This window comes from Mercenaria mercenaria, chromosome 3 (assembly GCF_021730395.1).
Source record: "Mercenaria mercenaria strain notata chromosome 3, MADL_Memer_1, whole genome shotgun sequence".
Taxonomy (NCBI): Eukaryota; Metazoa; Mollusca; class Bivalvia; order Venerida; family Veneridae; genus Mercenaria; species Mercenaria mercenaria.
Window position 1 is genome coordinate 38,986,660 of NC_069363.1, and position 21,609 is coordinate 39,008,268.

Below are 21,609 nucleotides of genomic sequence, written 5' to 3' on the forward strand. Positions count from 1 at the left end.
CTTTCAAGAATAGCATGTATACATTACCTCATCTGAAGAAGTGTCAGAAATAATCTTTTCCTCTGTCACTTGTCCAGTCATTATTAAGCTTGATTCATCCCTCGTAGGGACTGGAGGAGCTTCAAGGTCATCCATATTGAAAAATTCTACATCATCCTGAACTGCGTCTTCATACGTAGGCAGTGGGCCAAGGGATGAATTTTCATACTCGAACACTTCTGGTGATTCCCGACCTTGACCTTCAAACATGTCTGCTTGTTTCACTTCTGTAATGCTCATGCCAGTATTTTCATAATCAAAACTCAAATCTAGTTCAGCTTGTGCAGGGAGTTCGTTCTGAAGCTCTGTTTGTTTTTGTCTGATTAATTCTTCATGTGCTTTCATTTCTTCTATAGCATCTTCATTTTCATAGCTTGTTGCCGAAGTTACAGAGTCTTGTTTCCTTGGCAACGGTACTGGCCTTGCTTTAACCTCTGGTTTTGCCTTCAGGACAGGTTTTTCCTTAATAGGAGGTTTTACAGGAGAGAATTTTGCCTTTGCTGGACTAACATATGACAGATCTTCCTTGTCTGAATCATAAAAACTGTCCAGTCTATCATGTTTTGGTTTTTCTGGGAGGTCAAGGTCACTTGTTGTGCTAGCAGACGATGATGATTCTTTTCTTCTTACATCATTTGGAAGACTATTTTCAAGGTTTTCTAGTTCTTCTAAGTTCATGTAATTGTGATTTTGTTTTTCAAGGTCATGCTCATGCATAGGTGGGGAGGAGAACTGCATGTTTACTGTGCTTACTGTGATCTGTGTGAAACAAACAGAGAAAACAAACACAAAATATAATATAGGAATGTATGAAAACAAAACATGCAGGATAAATAGTGTTATAGCGGCATATGAATACATGTATACAACCCAACAGTCTTGCCTTAAAAAAAAATAAGCAAAGGGTATAAAACTCAAGGCTTAAAATAGTTCAAGCAAAAGGATTAAAGCAACTTGAAATCATATAAAAAAAATTTTCCCTTCTGTTCTGTAGTCTTCAAGTTTGCTTTTTATTTAGCAAGTTACTGCTTCAAAACATAAATTTTAACTGAAAGTTCATAGAATGCTCAAGGTTAGGGCAAAAATCTATTCAAATGTTTCATGTTCAACTGTAAAATTTGATCTTTGATCATTCAAATGTTTAGTGCTTCAACAAAACTCAATTTAAGTCAATTTGTGCATCAGGAATTTTGCTTTTATTGTAACTTATTTAACATTTTTCTGTAAATCATTGGAAAATTAGAATGAAATACATCTTAAATAATTCTTGAAATTTGTATTTTTTCCCTTACATGTAAAATTAAAACATTGTTTACACCATTAATTACATTTTCACTTCCGGCTACACACTCATGAAAGTATTGCACCAAGAGTTCAGTTAGTGACAGACATTTTAATATTTGTCTGAAACACACATATGAGCCACACCATGAGAACATAGTGCATTTGCGAGTAGCATGGATCCAGACCAGCCTGCGCATCTGCGCAGTCTGGTCAGGATCCATGCTCTTCACTAACGGTTTCTCTAATTGCAATAGGCTTTGAAAGCGAACAGCATGGATCCTGACCAGACTGCGCGGATGTGCAGGCTGGTCTGGATCCATGCTGGTTGCAAATGCACTATGTTGGTTTTCTCATGGCACGGCTCAAATATCCTCTACACATTCAGCTTGTAACCTAAACCTAAACCATCAAGAGGTCATTAGGGCCCTAGATCGCTAACCCGAGTTTCACAGCTGGCTTTAACAGTTTCGGAAAAAGGTAAACTAAGGAACATTTGTGTGATATTATTTTCAAATCAGGCTAGCAGTTTTAGAGAAACCTGATTGACCCCACAAACATTCAGCCATTCTAGAAGCTCAACACCAGCACTTTGACTTCAGATGAACTTAAATATTGAAACTAGGTTCAGTATTATGATTAAGATAACCTATAAGTGGGAAAAAAAATGTCAAGAAGTTTTGATTTACCTCCTGTTTGAGAGATATTTAAATTAACTTTTAAATTTATTGCTTGCAAAACTATCTAAAATGAAACTGGTAACTTGATAAGTTTGTGAAATTTTTCACAAGAGATTTATATTAAAAAAAAAGACAAAAATGAAGTTTCCATGATGAGAAATTATCACCTGCGATGGCCTGATCTGTCAGGGTAAAATACAAATAAACAAATAGAAACTGAAGTAAATTACAAACAAACAACATAATTCTATGACAGCCATTAAAGCATAATAATTGTAGATGCACAAAATGTCACGTAAGCAGAACAGCTTTGCAATAACAAAACAAAATTTTATTGACCAAAGTAATAACCATTTGAATTAATATGCATTTTCATCATTTTTGTTGTGAATTTTAGTTTTTGTAGTACCATTTATGTTGCTATTTTTCATCTATTTTCTATCTAAATAATAATATAACCTTGATGTCACTTTTTAACATCTTACTAGTTTTTTGACACAATCTCGTATTTCTTTCTGAATCTATATCACACTTCATGTAACATACTAAGTCTTGTTAAAATAAACAATTATATAATAAAAGCAAAGCAACAAAGTCAAATGAAAAATGCATATTTCAGAAAAATAAATGACCAATTTAGCCCCACAATAAACTTCACGTTTGTTGTAGTGTAGTTGTACAATGTACCGCTTATGACTGTATAATGAATGAAACCTTTCCAAGCAGTTGTCACGGAGACTGTTCATTCATTGATCCCAAGTAAATACTTACCTAATACCTTATACTTCTCTTCTTGAAGAAAAAAACTTTCGGGCTTTGACCTGTACTTGTTCCCTTTCACGCTAAACTGAACCTGATTATCTCTACGACCCTCAAAAAACTCTATGAAAACAATAACAAGAAAAACCCTCTATAGGGCCTCAATTAAACTGACCTCTTGCTCCTCCTCAGATACAGGCTGTTCCTGGAATGGTCCAGCAAGAGGTAACGGTTTGGCCACACCAATTCTGACCAGCCCCTTCTGAGCCCCTTTCAGTGCTTGTACTGCCTCATCAAGGGTTGCACTTTCTAAATTCACATCATTAACAAAGACAAGCCTATCCCCGGGTACCAGCCGCCCATCCATCTGAGCCACTCCTCCGGGAACCAGACTTCGTATAACTATCACAGTTTCACTTGGGTTAACAGGATCCTGTAAATGAAGTGTACTTATTAATTCATCTATATGTTCTCTTTTCAAAAGTTAAAAAAAAAAAAATTCAAGATAAATCTTACTAAAATTAAAATTTTGAAAATACACCAAAAATTCTCGTAAATTCCCATTACCATTCAGACAGGAGAAAAATCTTCAGTTATAAAAGGTTTTGCATATAAATATCATTGATTTCTGTATTATATAAAGAATCTACCACAACTTGTGCTGGTCAATACATTAATGCACTTAACATTTATCATTGATACTGAAACTTGACAAAACAATACCTTTGATGCATGGGATAAAACGTCTATTTTGGTTTCGGTTTTCAATGAATAATGGCACCTTGATACGAAATTATTGAATAAATCTCTGCCATAGCTGGAGATATAATTGCACAATCAAATATGTTTATATTTGACAAGCTTTTTGCAAGCCTGATCACTTTACTATCAGCATAATTCTAAACAAGAGGGCCACGACGGTCCTAACTCACACACCTAAGTATCACAATTTGCTTGCACAGTTTTGGTAGAGTGTCATGCATAGAAAACATCTGTGAAATTATTTTGAAATAGGGCCAGTGGTTTTTTACAGGAAGATTTTTGAAGTTCCCACTAAATATATACCAGCTAGCAATGGCATTGTGTGTTACCATATAGCTATACAGGGAAAACTAGCAATTCCCCCTGGCAGTCATGTTTTTTTAACAAAACATAAGGACTTGAAGGACTTTGGTAGAAAGTCACTTAAGGAACATTGATTTTAATAATTTTGAAATTGGGCCAGCAGTGTCAGAGAAGAAGATTTTCAAAGTATTTCCATATAGCCATATATGGAAAACTAGCCTGGTCCCCTGGAGGCCATGTTTTTAAACAAAACAGAATGATTTGAAGGAATTTGGTACAGTGTCACTCAGGGAATACTGTTGTGAAATTATTTTAAAAATTGGGCCAGCAGTTTTAGAGAAGAAGATTTTCAAAGCTTTCTATTAAGCCATATTGGGAAAAGTAGCACCGCCCCCTGGCAGCCATGTTTATTTAACAAACAAGAGATCACACAGTGATCTTGGTGCCCACCATTGAGCCATTTTTTAATGTTCCAAATTTCAAGACTAGATCAAGGTCAACTATGCACGTGGTCCAAATTTGAAGGCTGTAGCTTGAGAAATGTGAAAGCAGGTCATTAGGTCAAAATCAAGGTCAAATTTCATTTCGGAGCACAAAATTATGCATGTGGTCCAAATTAAATGTGAAAGTAGGTCAATGTCAAGGTCAAAGTTTACTTTGGTACACAAACCTATGCATGTGGTCCAAATTGGAAGGCTGTAGCTACAGAAATGTGAAAGTAGGTCACTAGGTCAAGATCAAGTTCAACTCATGTCAAGGTTTATCTAGCCACTCAAAACTATACGTAAGGTCCAAATTTGAATGTTGTACTGTAGGTTATGACAAGAAGATTTTTAAAGTTTTTCCCTATATAATTCTATATAATTAAACCATGTGACCCCCGGGGCGGGGCCATATTTGACCCTAGGGTAATAATTTGGATAATCTTGGTAGAGGACCACTAGACGATGCTTCATACCAAATATCAAAGTCCTAGGCCCTGTGGTTTTGGACAAGAAGATTTTCAAAGTTTTTCCCTATATAAATCTATGTAAATCATAAAAATAAACGAAGGGCCATAACTCACTCAAAAATTGTTAAACCAGTGTGATTTTCAGGGGGGCACAATAAGGGTACCAATACATCATTCTGACAAAGTTTGGTCAAAATCCCCCCTGTAGGTTCTGAGGAGATGCAATAACGAGAAACGATAACGGACGGAAGGACGGACGACGGACGCAAAGTGATTTAAATAGCCCACCATCTGATGATGGTGGGCTAAAAATGATTTGAGGGAATTTGGTAGAGGGTCACCAAAGGAATATTTCTGTGAAATTATTTTTCAATCGAGCCACCAGTTCCTTTTGATTGTCATGGCAAACCAGAATTCTGCAAGAATGACCTAGATTTGAAGGAATCTGAAAGGAGACCACCCTAGCAGCATTCCTGTTAAGTTTGATTAAAACTGGTTTCGGAGGAGATGTTCTTCAAGCAAATTGTGGACAGCAGGCGACGGACATACACTGCACATTCAACAATCTTAAAAGCTCATCAAGAGCACTTTGTGCTCAGGTGAGCGTACAAATAAATGACTTTCTTGTTTCCAAAGGGTGACTTATGCCAGCCTAGCAAAAACATGAGCAATTTTCAATTCGCTGTACAGATATATATTATATAACTTGTTATTTCAAACAAGAATTCTCCCCAATAATTTACATGATTGTTGTTCTTTATATAAAACTACTTACATTGTGTGAAAGAATGCTTTATATCTATTAGAAAACACCTCCTACACAACAGAATTTTGGATGACTTTCTAAGCCTTGATAGGAGAAATGCAGCAATACACAATCTAAGAGAGACAACTCACCTGGTAATCCAATATACTAAATCCAAGTCCTTTATCTCCCTTTCTAAGTTCAATCACAACAGGTTCATTACTCCACATTGCTAAACCAGTCAATGGTTCTAATGACCGTGATTTCTTACTAGATAAGTTAGTTTGAGCGACAGTGTCTGATAATGCATTATCCGATTTCGATTTAACGAGTCTTTCCGGAAAACTTTCAATGACCCCCGAATTGAGCGGGGGAGTCTGAAACTGTCCGACGTCTTGCTCTGCATAGTTTTCGTTGGTTGAAGCAGTTCGTCGTGCACAGACAAGACGTACATTTTGCGGAAGCTCTTTTAATATTCCAACCACTTCCTTGTGATTTAATCCAAGTAGTCTCTTTCCATTCACCTGCAGAAAATTGTTATTTGAGCCGTGCCATGAGAAAACCAACATAGTGCATTTGTGACCTGCATGGATCCAGACCAGCCTGCACATCCGCACAGTCTGGTCAGGATCCATGCTGTTCGCTAACAGTTTCTCTAATTGCAATAGGCTTTGAAAGCGAACAGCGCGGATGCGCAGGCTGGTCTGGATCCATGTTGGTCGCAAAGCCACTATGTTGGTTTTCTCATGGCGCGGCTCATATAGTGATATTTTATCTGAATTATTTACTTACCCAGACATTCAATTTACAGTTTTTTCATTTAAAGCAACTAAATTCATTTAGATTTTATAGGAACTTTTTACACTTCTGACTGTATTCTAAAAATGGCCAAATATCTGAACTTCACAGAGCATAATGTAGTTTATTTGCATTGAAATCAATGTGCCAACTTCATCATATTTGCTAACCTGAAGCAAGGTGTAAGTAAACATGCGTATGTTATAGTAATGTCTTCCTCCTGGAACTTATATCAGGTGTATGGTTGTTGTTGGTGCAGGTTTTGCAATACTGTTTCAGGCATGGGTGGGTACCTCTACTAGGTAGAACCACTGACCTTTCATAAGCCAGCTGGATGGGTTCCTTATGTGAAGAAGTTTACATTTCAAAGGAGGTTTAGAACTCACATCAGTGTGGGTCAAGTGATTCCAAGTCAGTGAACTTAACCACTCAGCCCAAATGGTCCCAGTGAAATGAGGAGTGAAGTAAGTAAATTGGTCTGAATAGTGGAAGAAAATAAACCTTGTAAAACTACTCTTTTTTTTTGTGTTATGCTAAATGTTTTATTGAAACAATTTAGGTTATATAGCAACTGTGGATAAAATCCCTAGGTACAGCTCAAGGAATAATTTCAGGTATAGGTGACACATTGGCAGAACCACGGGCACTGTGCAACCCAGCTGAACAGCTTCCTCCCATGAAATAATCTACACACAGTGAAACGTTCAAAGCACTTAGTAGCGATCCCCTAGAGTAAGGTTCAAACCAAAAGCAGTTAGGGGCAAGCAATTTGGAGTCAGCAACATTATCCAGTCTGCTATGGAAGTCTTTGCCAAAAATATAAACCTCAGCTTAATGTAAGTTCCATCAGTTACCTCTAGTAGTTCATCACCACTGTGAAGCCTTCCGTTCACACCAACAGGTCCATCAGGTAAGATTGCACGAATGTAGTGATGTGGTCGTACTTCAACTCCATTTTCAACATCTACAGTACCTTCCAGACTGATTCCTAAACCACCGCCTTCCTTAAACTTAGACAACTGAGCAACCTGTAATGGACAATTACATTAACAAGTAGTGAGGGAAAAGCTTTGATATCATGTTATTGTGTTCATCAGGTTATTCAATGATTTACTGAAATATAATACTAAATTATATCTTGATATACTCACTCAATAATACTTTTGAGAAATTTTCTGTGAATGAGAAATTTTCTGTGAATGAACAGAAATACATAGTAATACACCCTTTCATATTAAAATGCTCTAAAAAAATTCTAAATTTTGGGTACGAACACTGTGACATCTTGACATAGCTCTTGATGTTTTGGGAGGTAAATGATTAAAATCAAGTTAAAAGATATGAAAGAAGAAACAATTTTCTGTTTTACATATGTAAGCTTAAACTATGTCTCTGTTATGAACACCAAATTATAATTTTTCACATTTCAAAAAGTATTGCAGGTGACATACATTCTGATATTACAATTTAAAGAAGTAACTATCCTTTTTTTCAAGGATTTGTATTCAATTCAACTAAATTCATATAAACTAATTGTGTGTGTGTGTACAGATATACTCATAACTAAATTTCTTGCAGTCTTGCAGTAACAACAGCCCATGATTAAAAAACTTCCAGTTTGTTAGAGGCAGCACACATACAGGAATCAAGTGTGTCCTATTTCAAACCTAATAGTTAACTAGAACTGTCACAGGAGTGACTCATACCCCCACCATACGGTCTTGTCACAGAAGAATGGCAACCATAAGGAATCTTAAAATGTTTTTACTTTTTACATAGGACTTATAATAAAAAAGTTAGAAAAATACCTAAAATATTGAAAATCTAAAAATAGACTAATTCCTGGAATTTTAGGGGAAGAAACTCAGTACAAAGGTTAAAAAAAGGTTACTTCACTTTGGCGCTAAGCCAATCAGAATGAGATATAGTGAAAATACATCAAAATTAACCTTAAATTCTAGGTAAAAGGGGACACAATTCAAGAAAAATAGTGTCAGAGTTATGCACCTTGTGTCACATGATGTGGGTGATGAGGGGGAACATCTATTTTAAGTCTGAATCAAATCCATTCAGTAGTAATTGAGATATAGTGAAAATACATCAAAATTAACCTTAAATTCTAAGTAAAAAGGGGCATAATTCATGAAAAATTGGTGTCAGAGTTATGCACCTTGTGTCACATGATGTGGGTGATGAGGTGGAACATCTATTTTAAGTTTGAATCAAATCCATTTTGTAATAATTGAGATATAGTGAAAATACATCAAAATCAACCTTAAATTTAAAGTAAAAGGGGACATAATTCATAAAAAATTTATGTCAGAGTTAAGCACCTTATGTCACATCATCTGGGTGATGAGGTGGAACAACTATTTTAAGTTTGAATCAAATCCATTAAGTAATAACTGAGATATAGTGAAAATACAAGAAAATTAACCTTAAATTCTAAGTAAAAGGGGACATAATTCATGAAAACTTGGTGTCAGAGTTATGCACCTTGTGTCACATGATGTGGGTGATGAGGTGGAACATCTATTTTAAGTTTGAATCAAATCCATTCAGTAGTAACTGAGATAAAGTGAAAATACATCAAAATCAACCTTAAATTCTAAGTAAAAAGGGGCATAATTCATAAAAAAAATGGTGTCAGATTTATGCACCTTATGTCACATGATGTGGGTGATGAGGTGGAACATCTATTTTAAGTTTGAATCAAATCCATTTAGTAATAACTGAGATATAGTGAAAAAACATCAAAATTAACCTTAAATTCTAAGTAAAAGGGGACATAATTCATGGAAACTTGGTGTCAAGAGTTATGCACCTTGTGTCACATGATGTGGGTGGTAAGGTGGAACATGTATTTTAAGTTTGAATCAAATCCATTTGGTAATAACTGAGATAATAGATATCAGGACGCGACGGGACGGGACGGGACGGGACGCGACAAAACTGACTCCTATATACCCCCCTCAAACATGTTTGGTGGGGGTATAACTAAGTACTATAATGCACATGAAATTGTCAATTTTGAATTTACATTAACTATATGTACTAATTGTTCTTATTTTCAGATATGAAATTTTTGTCTAGTTCAGCTTTAAAGTCATTTTTCAATAGAAAAAAACCCCAGACAAGTCTTGAGGTCTATACCGGGGTGACATTGCCTTGTATTCCTTGTTTTCTACAAAAACTGACATTTTCATCACTTGAAACAATGGAGAAAGACAAGTCCTGTAATACCTTTTGTTAAGTCTAAAGGATATTTTGGGATTGCATCTCCAGGTTAGTTGCAGATACACTCAGCTATTGTGCTAGTCAGTGAACATCAGGGAAAATAGTTCTTAATTCTTGTTAAAACAGGTTCGACAACTTTTAATAGATAACAGTGTAACAGAATTTCTACTGTCCTGAGAAATTCCTTGCCTGGATAACAGAATTCTTACATCTGCTGTGTGAAACAGATAATAAATGTTCAAGTATCTACAATACAATTACATACCACTACTTCAAACTCATCGCCAACAATTGGTTCCCAGCATGCTCTGATGGCAGCTTCAATATCGGGTGACAGCTCCCCATCTGAAATTGAAAAGAATCATTTCTGTAAATAATAGACCATTTTGTCTGAGGTTGTCAAAAGGCTGACATTCTGTACTGTTATATGTATATGTGAAAGTGTAAAATTTCATAACAAGTCCCGCATATTAGCATATTATTCAGACTCACACTGAATTACAACAATGATTTTTCTAAGACTATTTCCAGTTTTCCACTACATGTTACAAATAATGCACATACAACAAAATAAGAAAAACAAACTATAATGCTTCTGATTAAAGGAAATGGTGTAACATTCAAATCTCACCCTCCAAAAAATATCCAGGATAAAAAAATGTATAAATCAGATTTCATACCACATTAAAACTAAATTATCAGCATTTTATTTTGTTTGTTTGTTTGTTTGTTTTGGGTTTAACGCCGTTTTTCAACAGTATTTCAGTCATGTAACGGTGGGCAGTTAACCTAACCAGTGTTCCTAGATTCTGTACCAGTACAAACCTGTTCTCCACAAGTAACTGCCAACTTCCCCACATGATTTATCAGAGGTGAAGGACGAATGATTTCAGACACAATGTCTTTTATCAAATCGTCACGGAGAACATACGCCCCGCCAGGGGATCAAACTTGCAACCCCGCAATCCGTAGACCAACGCTCTCCCTACTGAGCTAAGCGGGCAGGCTTTATCAGCATTTTATGGTTTCTTTCTAAACAAAATACAACGTGTTGTTTCCCTTCTATGTTTTTTTTGAGATAGTCTAAACAAAATAGTTCAAAATACTCCCTTCGTTTTTTTTTTAATCATCTGTTATAATTCTTCAGGGGGTATTTCAAAATCTAAGGCTATTTTTTTTGAGAATTTCCCTGACTTTAACATGACAAAATAGGCAGTTTTCCAAGTGCCTGAATCTTTATTTCAAGGTCTCCAGAACTCTTACAAAATTCCAATACTGACAACACATGTCAGGAAAACTGACATTTTGATAATAATAATAATAATACAGAACCCATATAAAATTGTTCTCTGTAATTATTTCCACACCTAAGATATGAAAGACCTGCGACTTGAGAAGTAATATGTCACATCATATCCCACACTGCTGCTGAATCCCTCAACCTATAAACTGAACAGTCAGCAGTTATCTCCCTTCTAACAAGCTAAGTAACAACCTCGCATTACTTACTTAAATATGTAATTATAAAACTTACTCATTATACAAGGGTGCTGTACCAAAATTTATTACACTCAACTATTCACTTCCTTCCTTTAATGATACACCATCCAATGAAATACACATATCTACCATTTTTCTTGAAGTCATAAAGTCCTTTTTATTAAATGTCAAATCAAAACACAACAACCTGAACACCTGAATTCACACACCAATATCAGCAACACTATTCAACAAAACTGTTTACAAAACTAAATCATAGATACAAGTCCTCCACATATAATGTGCCTTTTCTTGTCATTTTCATGTACTGAATGAGACAACCTTGACAAGAAAAGCTCATATTTCCTATTAAATGCTTAATTTCACTGCCAATCTGATTACATACATTGATTAACTACTAGTATAACAAAGAACAGTCATCACACTTCTCACATATTGTACTAATTACCTCACATTATGAAAGAAGTGGTAAGATGAGCAGTACAATCTTCTAAATACAGCAACTAGACCTTTCTGAACTTAAGACCTCTCTCCCTTACATACACGCACATCCATCAATTCTTTGCAATCAATGCCCTTTTTTCAAAAGTATTACAGTTTCATAGTGGCAGTCACTCCTGTAAATACCTTGGCCAGCCATGGTTGACCATTAGTTAATCAACTGATATGACAAGTGTCAAGGATGGTGTAACATTTACAAAAAATCGACACCATTGCCAAAGCATGTCCACAATCAAAATTTTGGAGTTCATGATGCCATAGATGGCCAAAGTCAGTTCAAGTGTGAACATGGTTTAAGATGGATATGGAATAACCAGATCATGGTTAGTTTGGTAGACCATGGTCATACAATGGTTTAACAATGGTTGGATATGGTAACCACACTTTAACCATGGATGACTACAGTAGACCAGGTTCACATTATGTTGGGGCAGTATTTTACTGGATTCCGTTTTACTACCAACATGTCTGCAACTTCCCTATAATAATGAATAACAGGAGAAGGCCAACTGAGGGCTCAACGCAAAACTAGTCTAAGTGTATATAGAAATAGAAGCAGATAGATTAGTTTCACGTTGAGCCCTCGGACTCTGCTTAGCAGACATTCTTGCCTTCTTCAAATGTCACAGATAACACTCAGCTACATCTAAATTTGTAGTCAGAAATAGCAAGTGAAAAAAAAAATCTGCCGAAATTAACTTCGACAATGCCATTGTAGCACAACCATCCATCATCTACAAATTTGATAAACCTCCATTCACACTGTCTCTTAATTTGTCCTTGTTCCATTTGGTAATTGTTTTCCAGAAAAATGAAGAGATTGATTAATTTCATGGTATTCCTTTTACAATGAGCTGGAAGGCAATCAAGTGTATTAGACCTTAGTTTTTGTCATGAAAAAAAGATTTTTGTAAAATAAGAATTTCATTTCTACTCGGGAAAAGTCAGGGATTCTCCTATGACAGAAACTAAAATTATCACTGATTTAATAAATTTACAAGAAACAGGGCATAGTAAAAAAAAACATCATGGTTCATGTTTGCAGGAAATTTAGTATAAAAACAATGATGAGTAAGGAAATAGCCAAAAACTGTTATCTCAAATTTCAAATTTTAAGATATGCTTCCAGCAACAAGAGTTCAACAATATGACAAAGGTTTGTTATTGATCTGCACAATCAGAATAACTGTGAGAGGAGAAGAATGATGTCACTAATTTCCCCCTGAAAACGCTTGACAGAATCCACAAAAGGGCCATAACTCTAGAAAAAAATAATCAACATGAAAGTCCTGATAATATGCCCATATTGTCCACATCATGCTGATGATGTATACCAAATTTCATTTCAGTTTTTGAGCTATATTGTTCACTGAAGAAGTTTATTGAAGTGAAACACTGTGTTGGTTCGTGAATTTACATTTCAGTTGAATGGAAACTGCATGAGTTGAGTACACAATGTTCTGATGTAGCTGTAACATTTCAAAGTCCAAAAATCCCTCAGGCCACAGCTCCAAAAATAATAATTACCATGAAAGTCCAAACAACATTCACATGTCCACTTTTACAAAGTTCCATTTCAATTGGATGGAAACTGAAGAAGGTGTTGAGTAATAACACAAGAAAGTGTGTCATATGGATGGACAGTTTAAACAAAATATTATACCTCACAGGGATAAAAATGCACAGAAAATCATTACCTCCATTCTAACACTGGCATTCTGATAGTAATATACTTAAATCCCTTTTAGATATATTCCTTAACAAGATCTTACCGTTAAGTAGCATGAAATATGAAGGTAATTCACGCGGTTCTCTTTTTTCCTTCATTTTAATGTGTTTTTCTGTCAACAAAACTTCAAAACCTTAAATACATTCAGCCACTTCAGAAATTTTATTATCACAAGTTCAATACCTTAATGCATGCAAATGCATAAGTTAAAACTAGTATAACACATTCCCCATGTAAACATTGCAAGTGATCAGAAATTCCTGATCAGTCCCAAGAAATAACTTCACTTTCTTCCTCCAGAATCTTAATTTGCCTGTTAATGGATTAACTCTGGAATAAATTGTCCTAAGTACATGTAAATCAGTATGTTGGCAGGGGTCAGTGGTAGACTTACAACACAATTTACAGTTACATTAATCATTTATAATTTGATCAGATCTTTCATTCTTGTAGTCATATGATCTTATTTTTATATTTGAAGTTCTTAAAAATGCATTAACTTTTTTTTAGTTTGTCAAAAACAGAAAGGGCTGAATGGAGGGTATATACTACTTTGCTTCCAGAAAAGCATTTTCTTATAAAAACTTATGAGACAAGTTAAAAGTAAAACCTAGTGAAGGCAGCTTATAATAAATTACTCAGTGAATTAAACTCTATTAATATGGTAAATCCAAGGTATTTGGACATTTTTTCTACAGCGGATTTCATTTTTTACCTGCACTCCCATAATAAGCCTTTTTGTAAAATTGAGCCCAAAATATTTGTAAAATCATAGTATTTTGATTGGATAACATTTTGCAAATAACTAAAACAGTTTACAAGTATAACTCAGACAGTATAACACAGACTAGCACAGGAAAATTCGGAAAGCTGGAAGTAAAATTTTACTTAGACCAATAATAATAAGGGTGAATGCTAAACAAGAGGGCCATGAAGGCCCTGTATCGCTCACCTGACCTATTGACCTAAAGATCATCAAGATCAACATTCTGACCAAGTTTCATTAAGAATGGTCATAATGTACCTCAAAAAAAAAAAAAAAAAAAAAAAAAAAAAAAAAAAAAAAAAAAAAAAAAAAAAAAAAAAAAAAAAAAAAAAAAAAAAAAAATTTTTTTTTTTTTTTTTTTTTTTTTTTTTTTTTTTTTTTTTTTTTTTTTTTTTTTTTTTTTTTTTTTTTTTTTTTTTTTTCCTTTTATTTGACCCCCGTGACCTAGTTTTGACCCGACATGACCCAGATTCGAACTTGACCTAAAGACCATCAAGTTTAAATTGACTAAGTTCATGAAGAATAGTCAAAAATGTGGCCTCTAGAGTGTTAACAAGATTTCCTTTGATATACCTAAAGACTGTTTTGACTCCATCTGACCAGATTTAAACTTGACCTAAAGATTATCAAATTAACATTTGACCAATTTCATTAAGATATGATAAAACTGTTACAGTGAATTACATTTCTTGATTGAACCCGGTTGACCAGTTTTTGAGCTGACCAATTCAAAGCCCAAAATCATCCAAGTTAAAATAATAATTTCATGAAGTCAAACAATAAATGTCCTCTAAGTGTTTAAATTTTCTTGATAGACTAGAAGTTTTGAGACTAACCCAAGAACTGGTCTATAGATCACAGATTTGACAATATTCATTAAGGTATGCCAGAAATTTCCTCTATGTAACACTGCATTTGATTTGCTTGATACCTATTTTTATCCTACAACCAATTCAATACCGTTAAGATCATCAATATTAAAATCACCAAGTTTCATGAAGTACATCATAAATGGCTTCACTGTTAACAACTTTCCTTGATTGACTGTGCACCTAGTTTATGATCCCAGATAAACCAAATATCGAACTCGCAAGATTTAATAAGGTAAAAATTCCAGTATCATTAAGATCAAAATTCCTCATAGTGAAACAAGCTTTTTCTTTATTTGATCCTGGTGACCTAGATTTTGAACAATGCCCAATATGAACTCGTAAGTTTAGTAGGGTAACATCCAACCAATTTCATTAGATTACCAAAATTGTGACCTCTGAGTAACAACTTTTTTTGATTTGACTGATAAATTTTTTTGTACCACAGATGATTTATATCGACTCATCCAAAGATTTTATTTGAGAGTAAAGTAACCAGTTTCATTAAGATTGCCAAAAAACTCTATAGTGTAACAAGCTTTTACATTTTTTCCGACCTGAGACTCATTTTTTTGATCCCAGATACCCTTGAAATCAGTCCAAATTTTTGTAAAATCACAAGTTTTTGATTGGTAAAATGTGACCATAATGTAACAGTCAAAGTTAGACGACGAGGGACGAGAGACACGACAGACGGAAATCGGACAAGGGTGATACAAAGTCACTTGAGCCTTCTAGGTGAGCTAAAAAAGTCTAAGTGATTCTTTATCTTTATTCACACAGTCACTGCATTTAACCCTTAAGGAGGTAGGTTACCTTAAAATTTGTATGTGCGCATGTCCAGCCGGAAGCTAACGTGACGATTTATGACGACTTTTACGCCAAACTAAATGTGTTTGTATATCCATTCTTCTGAAAACAAATCATGAACCTGTCTCCAATCTGATGCTTTATGGTTTAATAATGTAGAAATAATGAATAAATTGCCGCAGAAACGCTTCAAAACAATGTTGCCTTAAAATGACGTCATTGACGTTATGTGTCAGTTACCGCGCAAAATTAATAGCTGATAAACGAAGCCCGAGACCTATATATCTAAATGAAAAATAGAAAAGCGTTGACACTGGTTGAAAGTTGGAAAATACTGAAAAAATCGATTTTCAAGGGCAGATAATTCATGATCAAGCCTCCGTACCTATCATTTTTAATACATATTTCCATTTAAAACATCTGTCCCATTTACCCTTAAGGTATGTAGGATTAATTATTACATACTTGTTTCTATTCCCCTTTAAGTTACACTGGAACCGGAAACGTTAATATTTTTCCATACACTGACGCCTGAATTTCAGATCGGGTGCGTGACATAATTTTATGTGCGTTGTTGCATTTATTCTTTTATTTGGTTCGGTATTGTCAGTCTTATTCAGGCTAATGAAGAAATTCATAATGTTAACATAACATTTATATGTGCGGATACATATGTAACAAGAGCTCGTAGAACACGACATGCCCCCCTTGATGCATTCAGTAATTGCACAAGAAACAGAAATTATTTGGTCACTGTGCACAAAAGTTCTACTGTTCTTGGTCAAAGTCACCGTGACTTTAACCTTTGACCTACTGACCTTAAAATCAATATGGGTCATCTGCTGAACATGATAAAGCTCCCTATTAAGTTTCATGATCATAGGCCAAAGCATTCTCGAGTTATCATCCGGACACATTTTGAATGTTCCAAGTCGGTTTGACCCTGACCTTAGACCTAACGACTTCAAAATCAAAAAGAGTCATCTGCTGGTTATAACCAACCTCCCTGTCAACTTTCTTGATCCTATGCCCAAGCGTTCTTGAGTTATCATCCGGAAACTGTTGAACTGTTCCTGGTCAGTGACCTTGAACTTTGACCGACAGACCTCAAAATCAATATGGGTCATCTGCTGGTCATGACCAACCTCCCTATCAACTTTCATGATCCTAGGCCCAAGCGTTCTTGAGTTATCATCCGAAAACCATTTAACTGTTCTGGGTCACTGTGACCTTGACCTTTTACCTACTGATCTCAAAATCAATAGGGGTCATCTGCTGGTTATGACCAACCATCCTATCAACTTTCATGATCCTAAGCCCAAGCGTTCTTGAGTTATCCGGAAACGGATTGGTCTACAAACAGACCGACCGACATCTGCAAAACAATATACCCCTCCTTCTTCGAAGGGGGTGCATAATAAAAAGGTTATTATCTTTGCATTGGGAAATATGCACTCGTTCTTCGACAGAAGAATATTGAGCTCCTAAAGTTGTGCAATATTTTTGCTGCAGAACTCGTGCATATTTCCCGATACAAAGCTAATAACCTAAAATAATTATGCCCTGAAACATCTATTAAGGAAAGTGTCAAATAAGTCTAAACTTATAAGCCTACCCAGTCAAAGATAGATTACTGCCTGCCTGGGCACTGCATTATCATGGGCCCAGACAGCTAAATAGGTAGAACACCTGTCAGTAGATCTGGAAGTCATAGGGTCAAACGTCATGCAGTGTGTGCCGTAGTTACATTCTCTGTAACAATAAGCCTTTTGTCCTTTATCCTCCACTTCAGATTTACAGGTAGAGGGTGGGAGTGGGAGGGACAGGGGAGGATGTTACTAGTTGATTGTTGAGAATAGGAAAAGGGATACAGGAACAATGGTTAGGTTAACTGACCACTGCATGTAACTGAAAAGCTTTTCAAAAAAAAAAAAGTGTTAAATCAACTAACAAGAAGAACATGAATATTGGGAAGATTTGATTATGCAAGCAGTTCTAGACCATGCTGGGAATAATAGATTTTTAAACCAAGTTTCCTTAAATGTCATACTGCGTTATTTTCAGATGGTATTCTCTGAGACCAAAAAAAGGAAGATATACTATCGAAATAAAATCTTTTTGGAGACAATTAGAGACAGAAAGCTGAGAAATTACGGCTAAATTAACTGAAAGTGACAAAGACAGAATCATTTTCTTTTTTTTCTTCAAATTCTCAGAGAAAATCAAAGACAAGAAAATTATTTAGCAGCAATTGTAGCAGCAGAAGCTGGACATTGATGAATACTGTCATATTGGAAATATAACATAACAAATATTCCAGAGGATTTTTGTTGTCATTATTACAATTTGTTAACTTTTTATACAAATGTAATCTCAAACTAGAGCAGCAAGGCAATAAGCCATGTGAAAAAAATTATATGAAGCACTAAATCAAAGCCTGAATGCTGAGTCGCTAAAGATTGATACTGACAGATAGTCTACCAGTTTCAGTTGTTTAGTTTTTTTCTAATTTCATAAAACACTCGTATTACCCAAAATATAATCCGAAACGATTTCACTTTCTCCAGTTTGAACAATATTTACAATTGTGATGATACAAACATTTAGCAGCATGCAGTATCTGACATTGAAGTTATGGTTAAATTCCTTATTAAATCTTTCAAAAATTTTCGTTCGCCAACATAGACGATCTACTTCGTTTCAAACTACAAGAAAATACAATTAATGTTTCGCCGATTTGTTATTCTCAAAAATAATGAATTAAAATCATTTTATATCAGTATAACTAACAACCATAAAGCTTCTTCTCCGAATTATCCTTTACTGACTGCAAATTCAACCACGCAAAGTTATAGAATTATACGATGTGTGTTAAGTCAATGTGGAGAATTAAGCTGTCGCTATGTACCTAACGCATCGACGATTCAGATTTTGTATTTTAAAAGCATTGATGCGTTTCGTAATTTTATATACGTTTTATACGCTTAGAAATTATAGACATGCGTAAATTGCATTATTTCATACGTAATTACGCTAATACGATCTATCTGGAGCCCTGCTGAACTATTTTGTCTTCGCGATGTACCCAAGCTTGTAAGCCTGCGCAATTCTTAAAATGCACATATGCTTAATGATTACATTCGAGAATTGCACAATTACAATCATAAATATGACAGATTACATCGTATATTGTCATAGCAAAGGGATTGACACACTTAACTTCATTCATGCAGTGAACTGTTTGAAGTTTGAGAATCTAATGGAACTACATCCCTTCACTGTGTTATTTGGTCCATTTAGAGAATCGTTGGATAGCAAGGACTCGTCAAAAGGCTTTCAGCCTTTAGCCGACTCAAAAAATAATTTGTTTTAGAATAACTGTCACATGGAAAAGGAAAAGTTTTTACAACAATCATGTGTAAATTATCAATTCCTACAAAACTACAATGTTTGTACACACATCAAAATACTGATGGAAGCAACTGCCCTTATTTGCCTCTGCACTGTTATGGGCTGGAAGAGAACTGCCAGTTTCCTAAGCCTCAACTGTATTCTACAACCTAACTTGGTTACACTTTACAACCCAACTTGTTGCATGATCTGACCTTCACATTTGACCATTAAAAGAGAAACTTCAGTGAGTACTTCATGAGCTGGAACATTTACTTATAGTCAGTTCCAGCCATACAATTCCCATTTGATAAATGCACAGACAGGATACATAATTCTACTTGACTGAAAATGTTTCAAATTTCAGGACTGACAGACTGGTTTATATCTATGCCCCAGACTGGACATCTAAATTATCTCCAATTTTGGGACTTGACAGACTGGTTTATATCTATGCCCCAGACTGGACATCTAAATTATCTTAAATGTCACTGATATTACAGATATCTCGGAAAGCTGCAATATCTGAACAGACCTTTCAGGAATCAAGACATAATTTCCCCTACCTAAATCATCTTGTATTTGAGAAACACTATCTTCATTGTCTACAGAAGACTGCTGGGTGGGTTGGGTGTTGAGCTCGTATCTAGGCGTTGCTATGGTAGTGGTTTCCACTGGCAGGACTGGTGGAGGTTGCTGCACATACATCTGAGGTTGAGCTGAAATTACAGAGTAAGTCAAATATCAAACACCAGTACTCCTGTCTCCAGATATATTGTTCTTCGAAAAAGGAGACAGATAAGTGCATGCCAGACAGGATTTCCCATGTTTTTGCAAGTGATAGATAAACTTGTCTTACACCCTGAGGTGTAAGATGACTCCGGTGCTGCAATTTATGAATGAATGCGTAAATTCATACTGCCACTATAATAAAATATTGCTCAAAAGAAAAGCAAATGTTTTATTTCATTTCTTCTATTAATTAAAGAAAATGGCATGCAAGAAAAAGAATCTATCATTAGGTAAAGGTACGGATGGAAATATCTGGCTCTCGGGCAATTGTTCTGTGGTAACTCAGCAGAGCCTCATTACTGCCTAAACAGTTACCCTCTAGCAAGATATTTCCATCCGCACCTTTAAAAATTCTTATACAACAACCTATTTCTTTAAAATAGATTTTGTTGATAAATATGTAGAACATACTGGCACTACACCTTTTATCACATTTTAGTTCTAATTTGGGAAAAGCTCCATAAGCTGTATATGGCTCTGAGCTTTTGTGGAATGAGCTCAATACTTCCACAATGTCTACTTCTCCTTTACGTTTTACATTTCACTAAATCTTCTTTTTGTGATCATTATAGGATAGGTATATCTGTTCATTTCTCTGGGTTTTAAGAAACAGTTCAGGTCAGACTTCACTGCTTTGAACGTTAGAGGATGATCCCCCGGTGCCTATCCAGGCATCATATCACCAATGGGCATCTGGGTAAAATCACTAACCTTCCATATGATAGCTGGATGCGGCTTCTTCTCATTACCTGACTATGGCTTGAACCTGTAGACATTCAAGGTCAATGACCATAACCACTCACCCAGAGATGCCCTCTTTTATAAGGACTGTGCATTTGTAAAGTCTAAAGTGCAACCTGTATTTAACCCACAACATCCCTATTTAACCATTCTAAATTATGTGGATGATAAAATGGCAATAAAAAATATTTTAGTCCAGTTGTCAAGGAATAAACTCATGGTTCTTTGTCTATTTCTTCTTGGATAAACAAGGCTAATAAACATACAAACAAATCAATGACAACAGAAATTAAAATTGTTACTCCTTTAAATTAGTTCACAGCCACCATAATAAACTATCCATTTAAAACCTGAGGCTGTGCTATATAAATGGTTTAGATTGCCAGTAATTTCTGAGAAAATCTATACCCATTACACAATACTTACTCTGCAATATAGAATGGCAATTTTATTGACATTGAAGATTGACTTGCCTAATGCTCCCTATTCTCATATAAATGAGATCATGCAAGAAAATAAACCCAAGAGTATATGTATGAAATATATTTAGACTAACGGCAAACTGTTCTCCGATCTTCTTCCAGTTCAATTAGTTATGCCAGTTTTCCATCAGTTCTAAATACATGCTACATTTATAAGAAATTTTGCCCTAGAGTAATTTCTTTGAGACTCAATTGCTGATTCAGCAATACAAGTAAAACTGTTTTATACCATATATGGAATGTCTACATAAGTCATCAATAGTAGAAAGATATTGGTATAACTCTGTTCATTTGGTGTCTGACTGATGTAAAATCATTGGAAAGATGAATTGTTTTGGTTCCTCTATTTTCAAAGTTTCTTCTTTTTACTATCTACTGTGACCTGTTAATGTTTCTACCATATAACATAATGTTTTTGACTGTTTCTAAAGGTAACCGATTGTGACTTTCATACTGTGACATGCCAGTTTACT

At 35.1% G+C, this 21,609-nt stretch overlaps 1 protein-coding gene across 10 annotated transcripts in view; it reads right to left on the bottom strand.

The window, feature by feature from the left end:
* LOC123525825 (multiple PDZ domain protein-like) overlaps positions 1 to 21,609 on the bottom strand; it is a 284,883-nt gene that overhangs the window by 111,749 nt on the left and 151,525 nt on the right. For 8 of the 10 annotated variants that reach the window (XM_053538237.1, XM_053538234.1, XM_053538235.1 and 5 more), the window contains 6 exons: positions 19,688 to 19,840; positions 9,822 to 9,901; positions 7,174 to 7,347; positions 5,674 to 6,045; positions 2,935 to 3,192; positions 28 to 798 (listed from right to left, as the gene is read on the bottom strand). In XM_053538237.1, the coding sequence (XP_053394212.1) occupies positions 28 to 798; positions 2,935 to 3,192; positions 5,674 to 6,045; positions 7,174 to 7,347; positions 9,822 to 9,901; positions 19,688 to 19,840 (1,808 nt within the window). The remainder of the gene's footprint in view (positions 1 to 27; positions 799 to 2,934; positions 3,193 to 5,673; positions 6,046 to 7,173; positions 7,348 to 9,821; positions 9,902 to 19,687; positions 19,841 to 21,609) is intronic. The other 2 variants (XM_053538242.1, XM_053538241.1) reach the window with 1 other exon arrangement.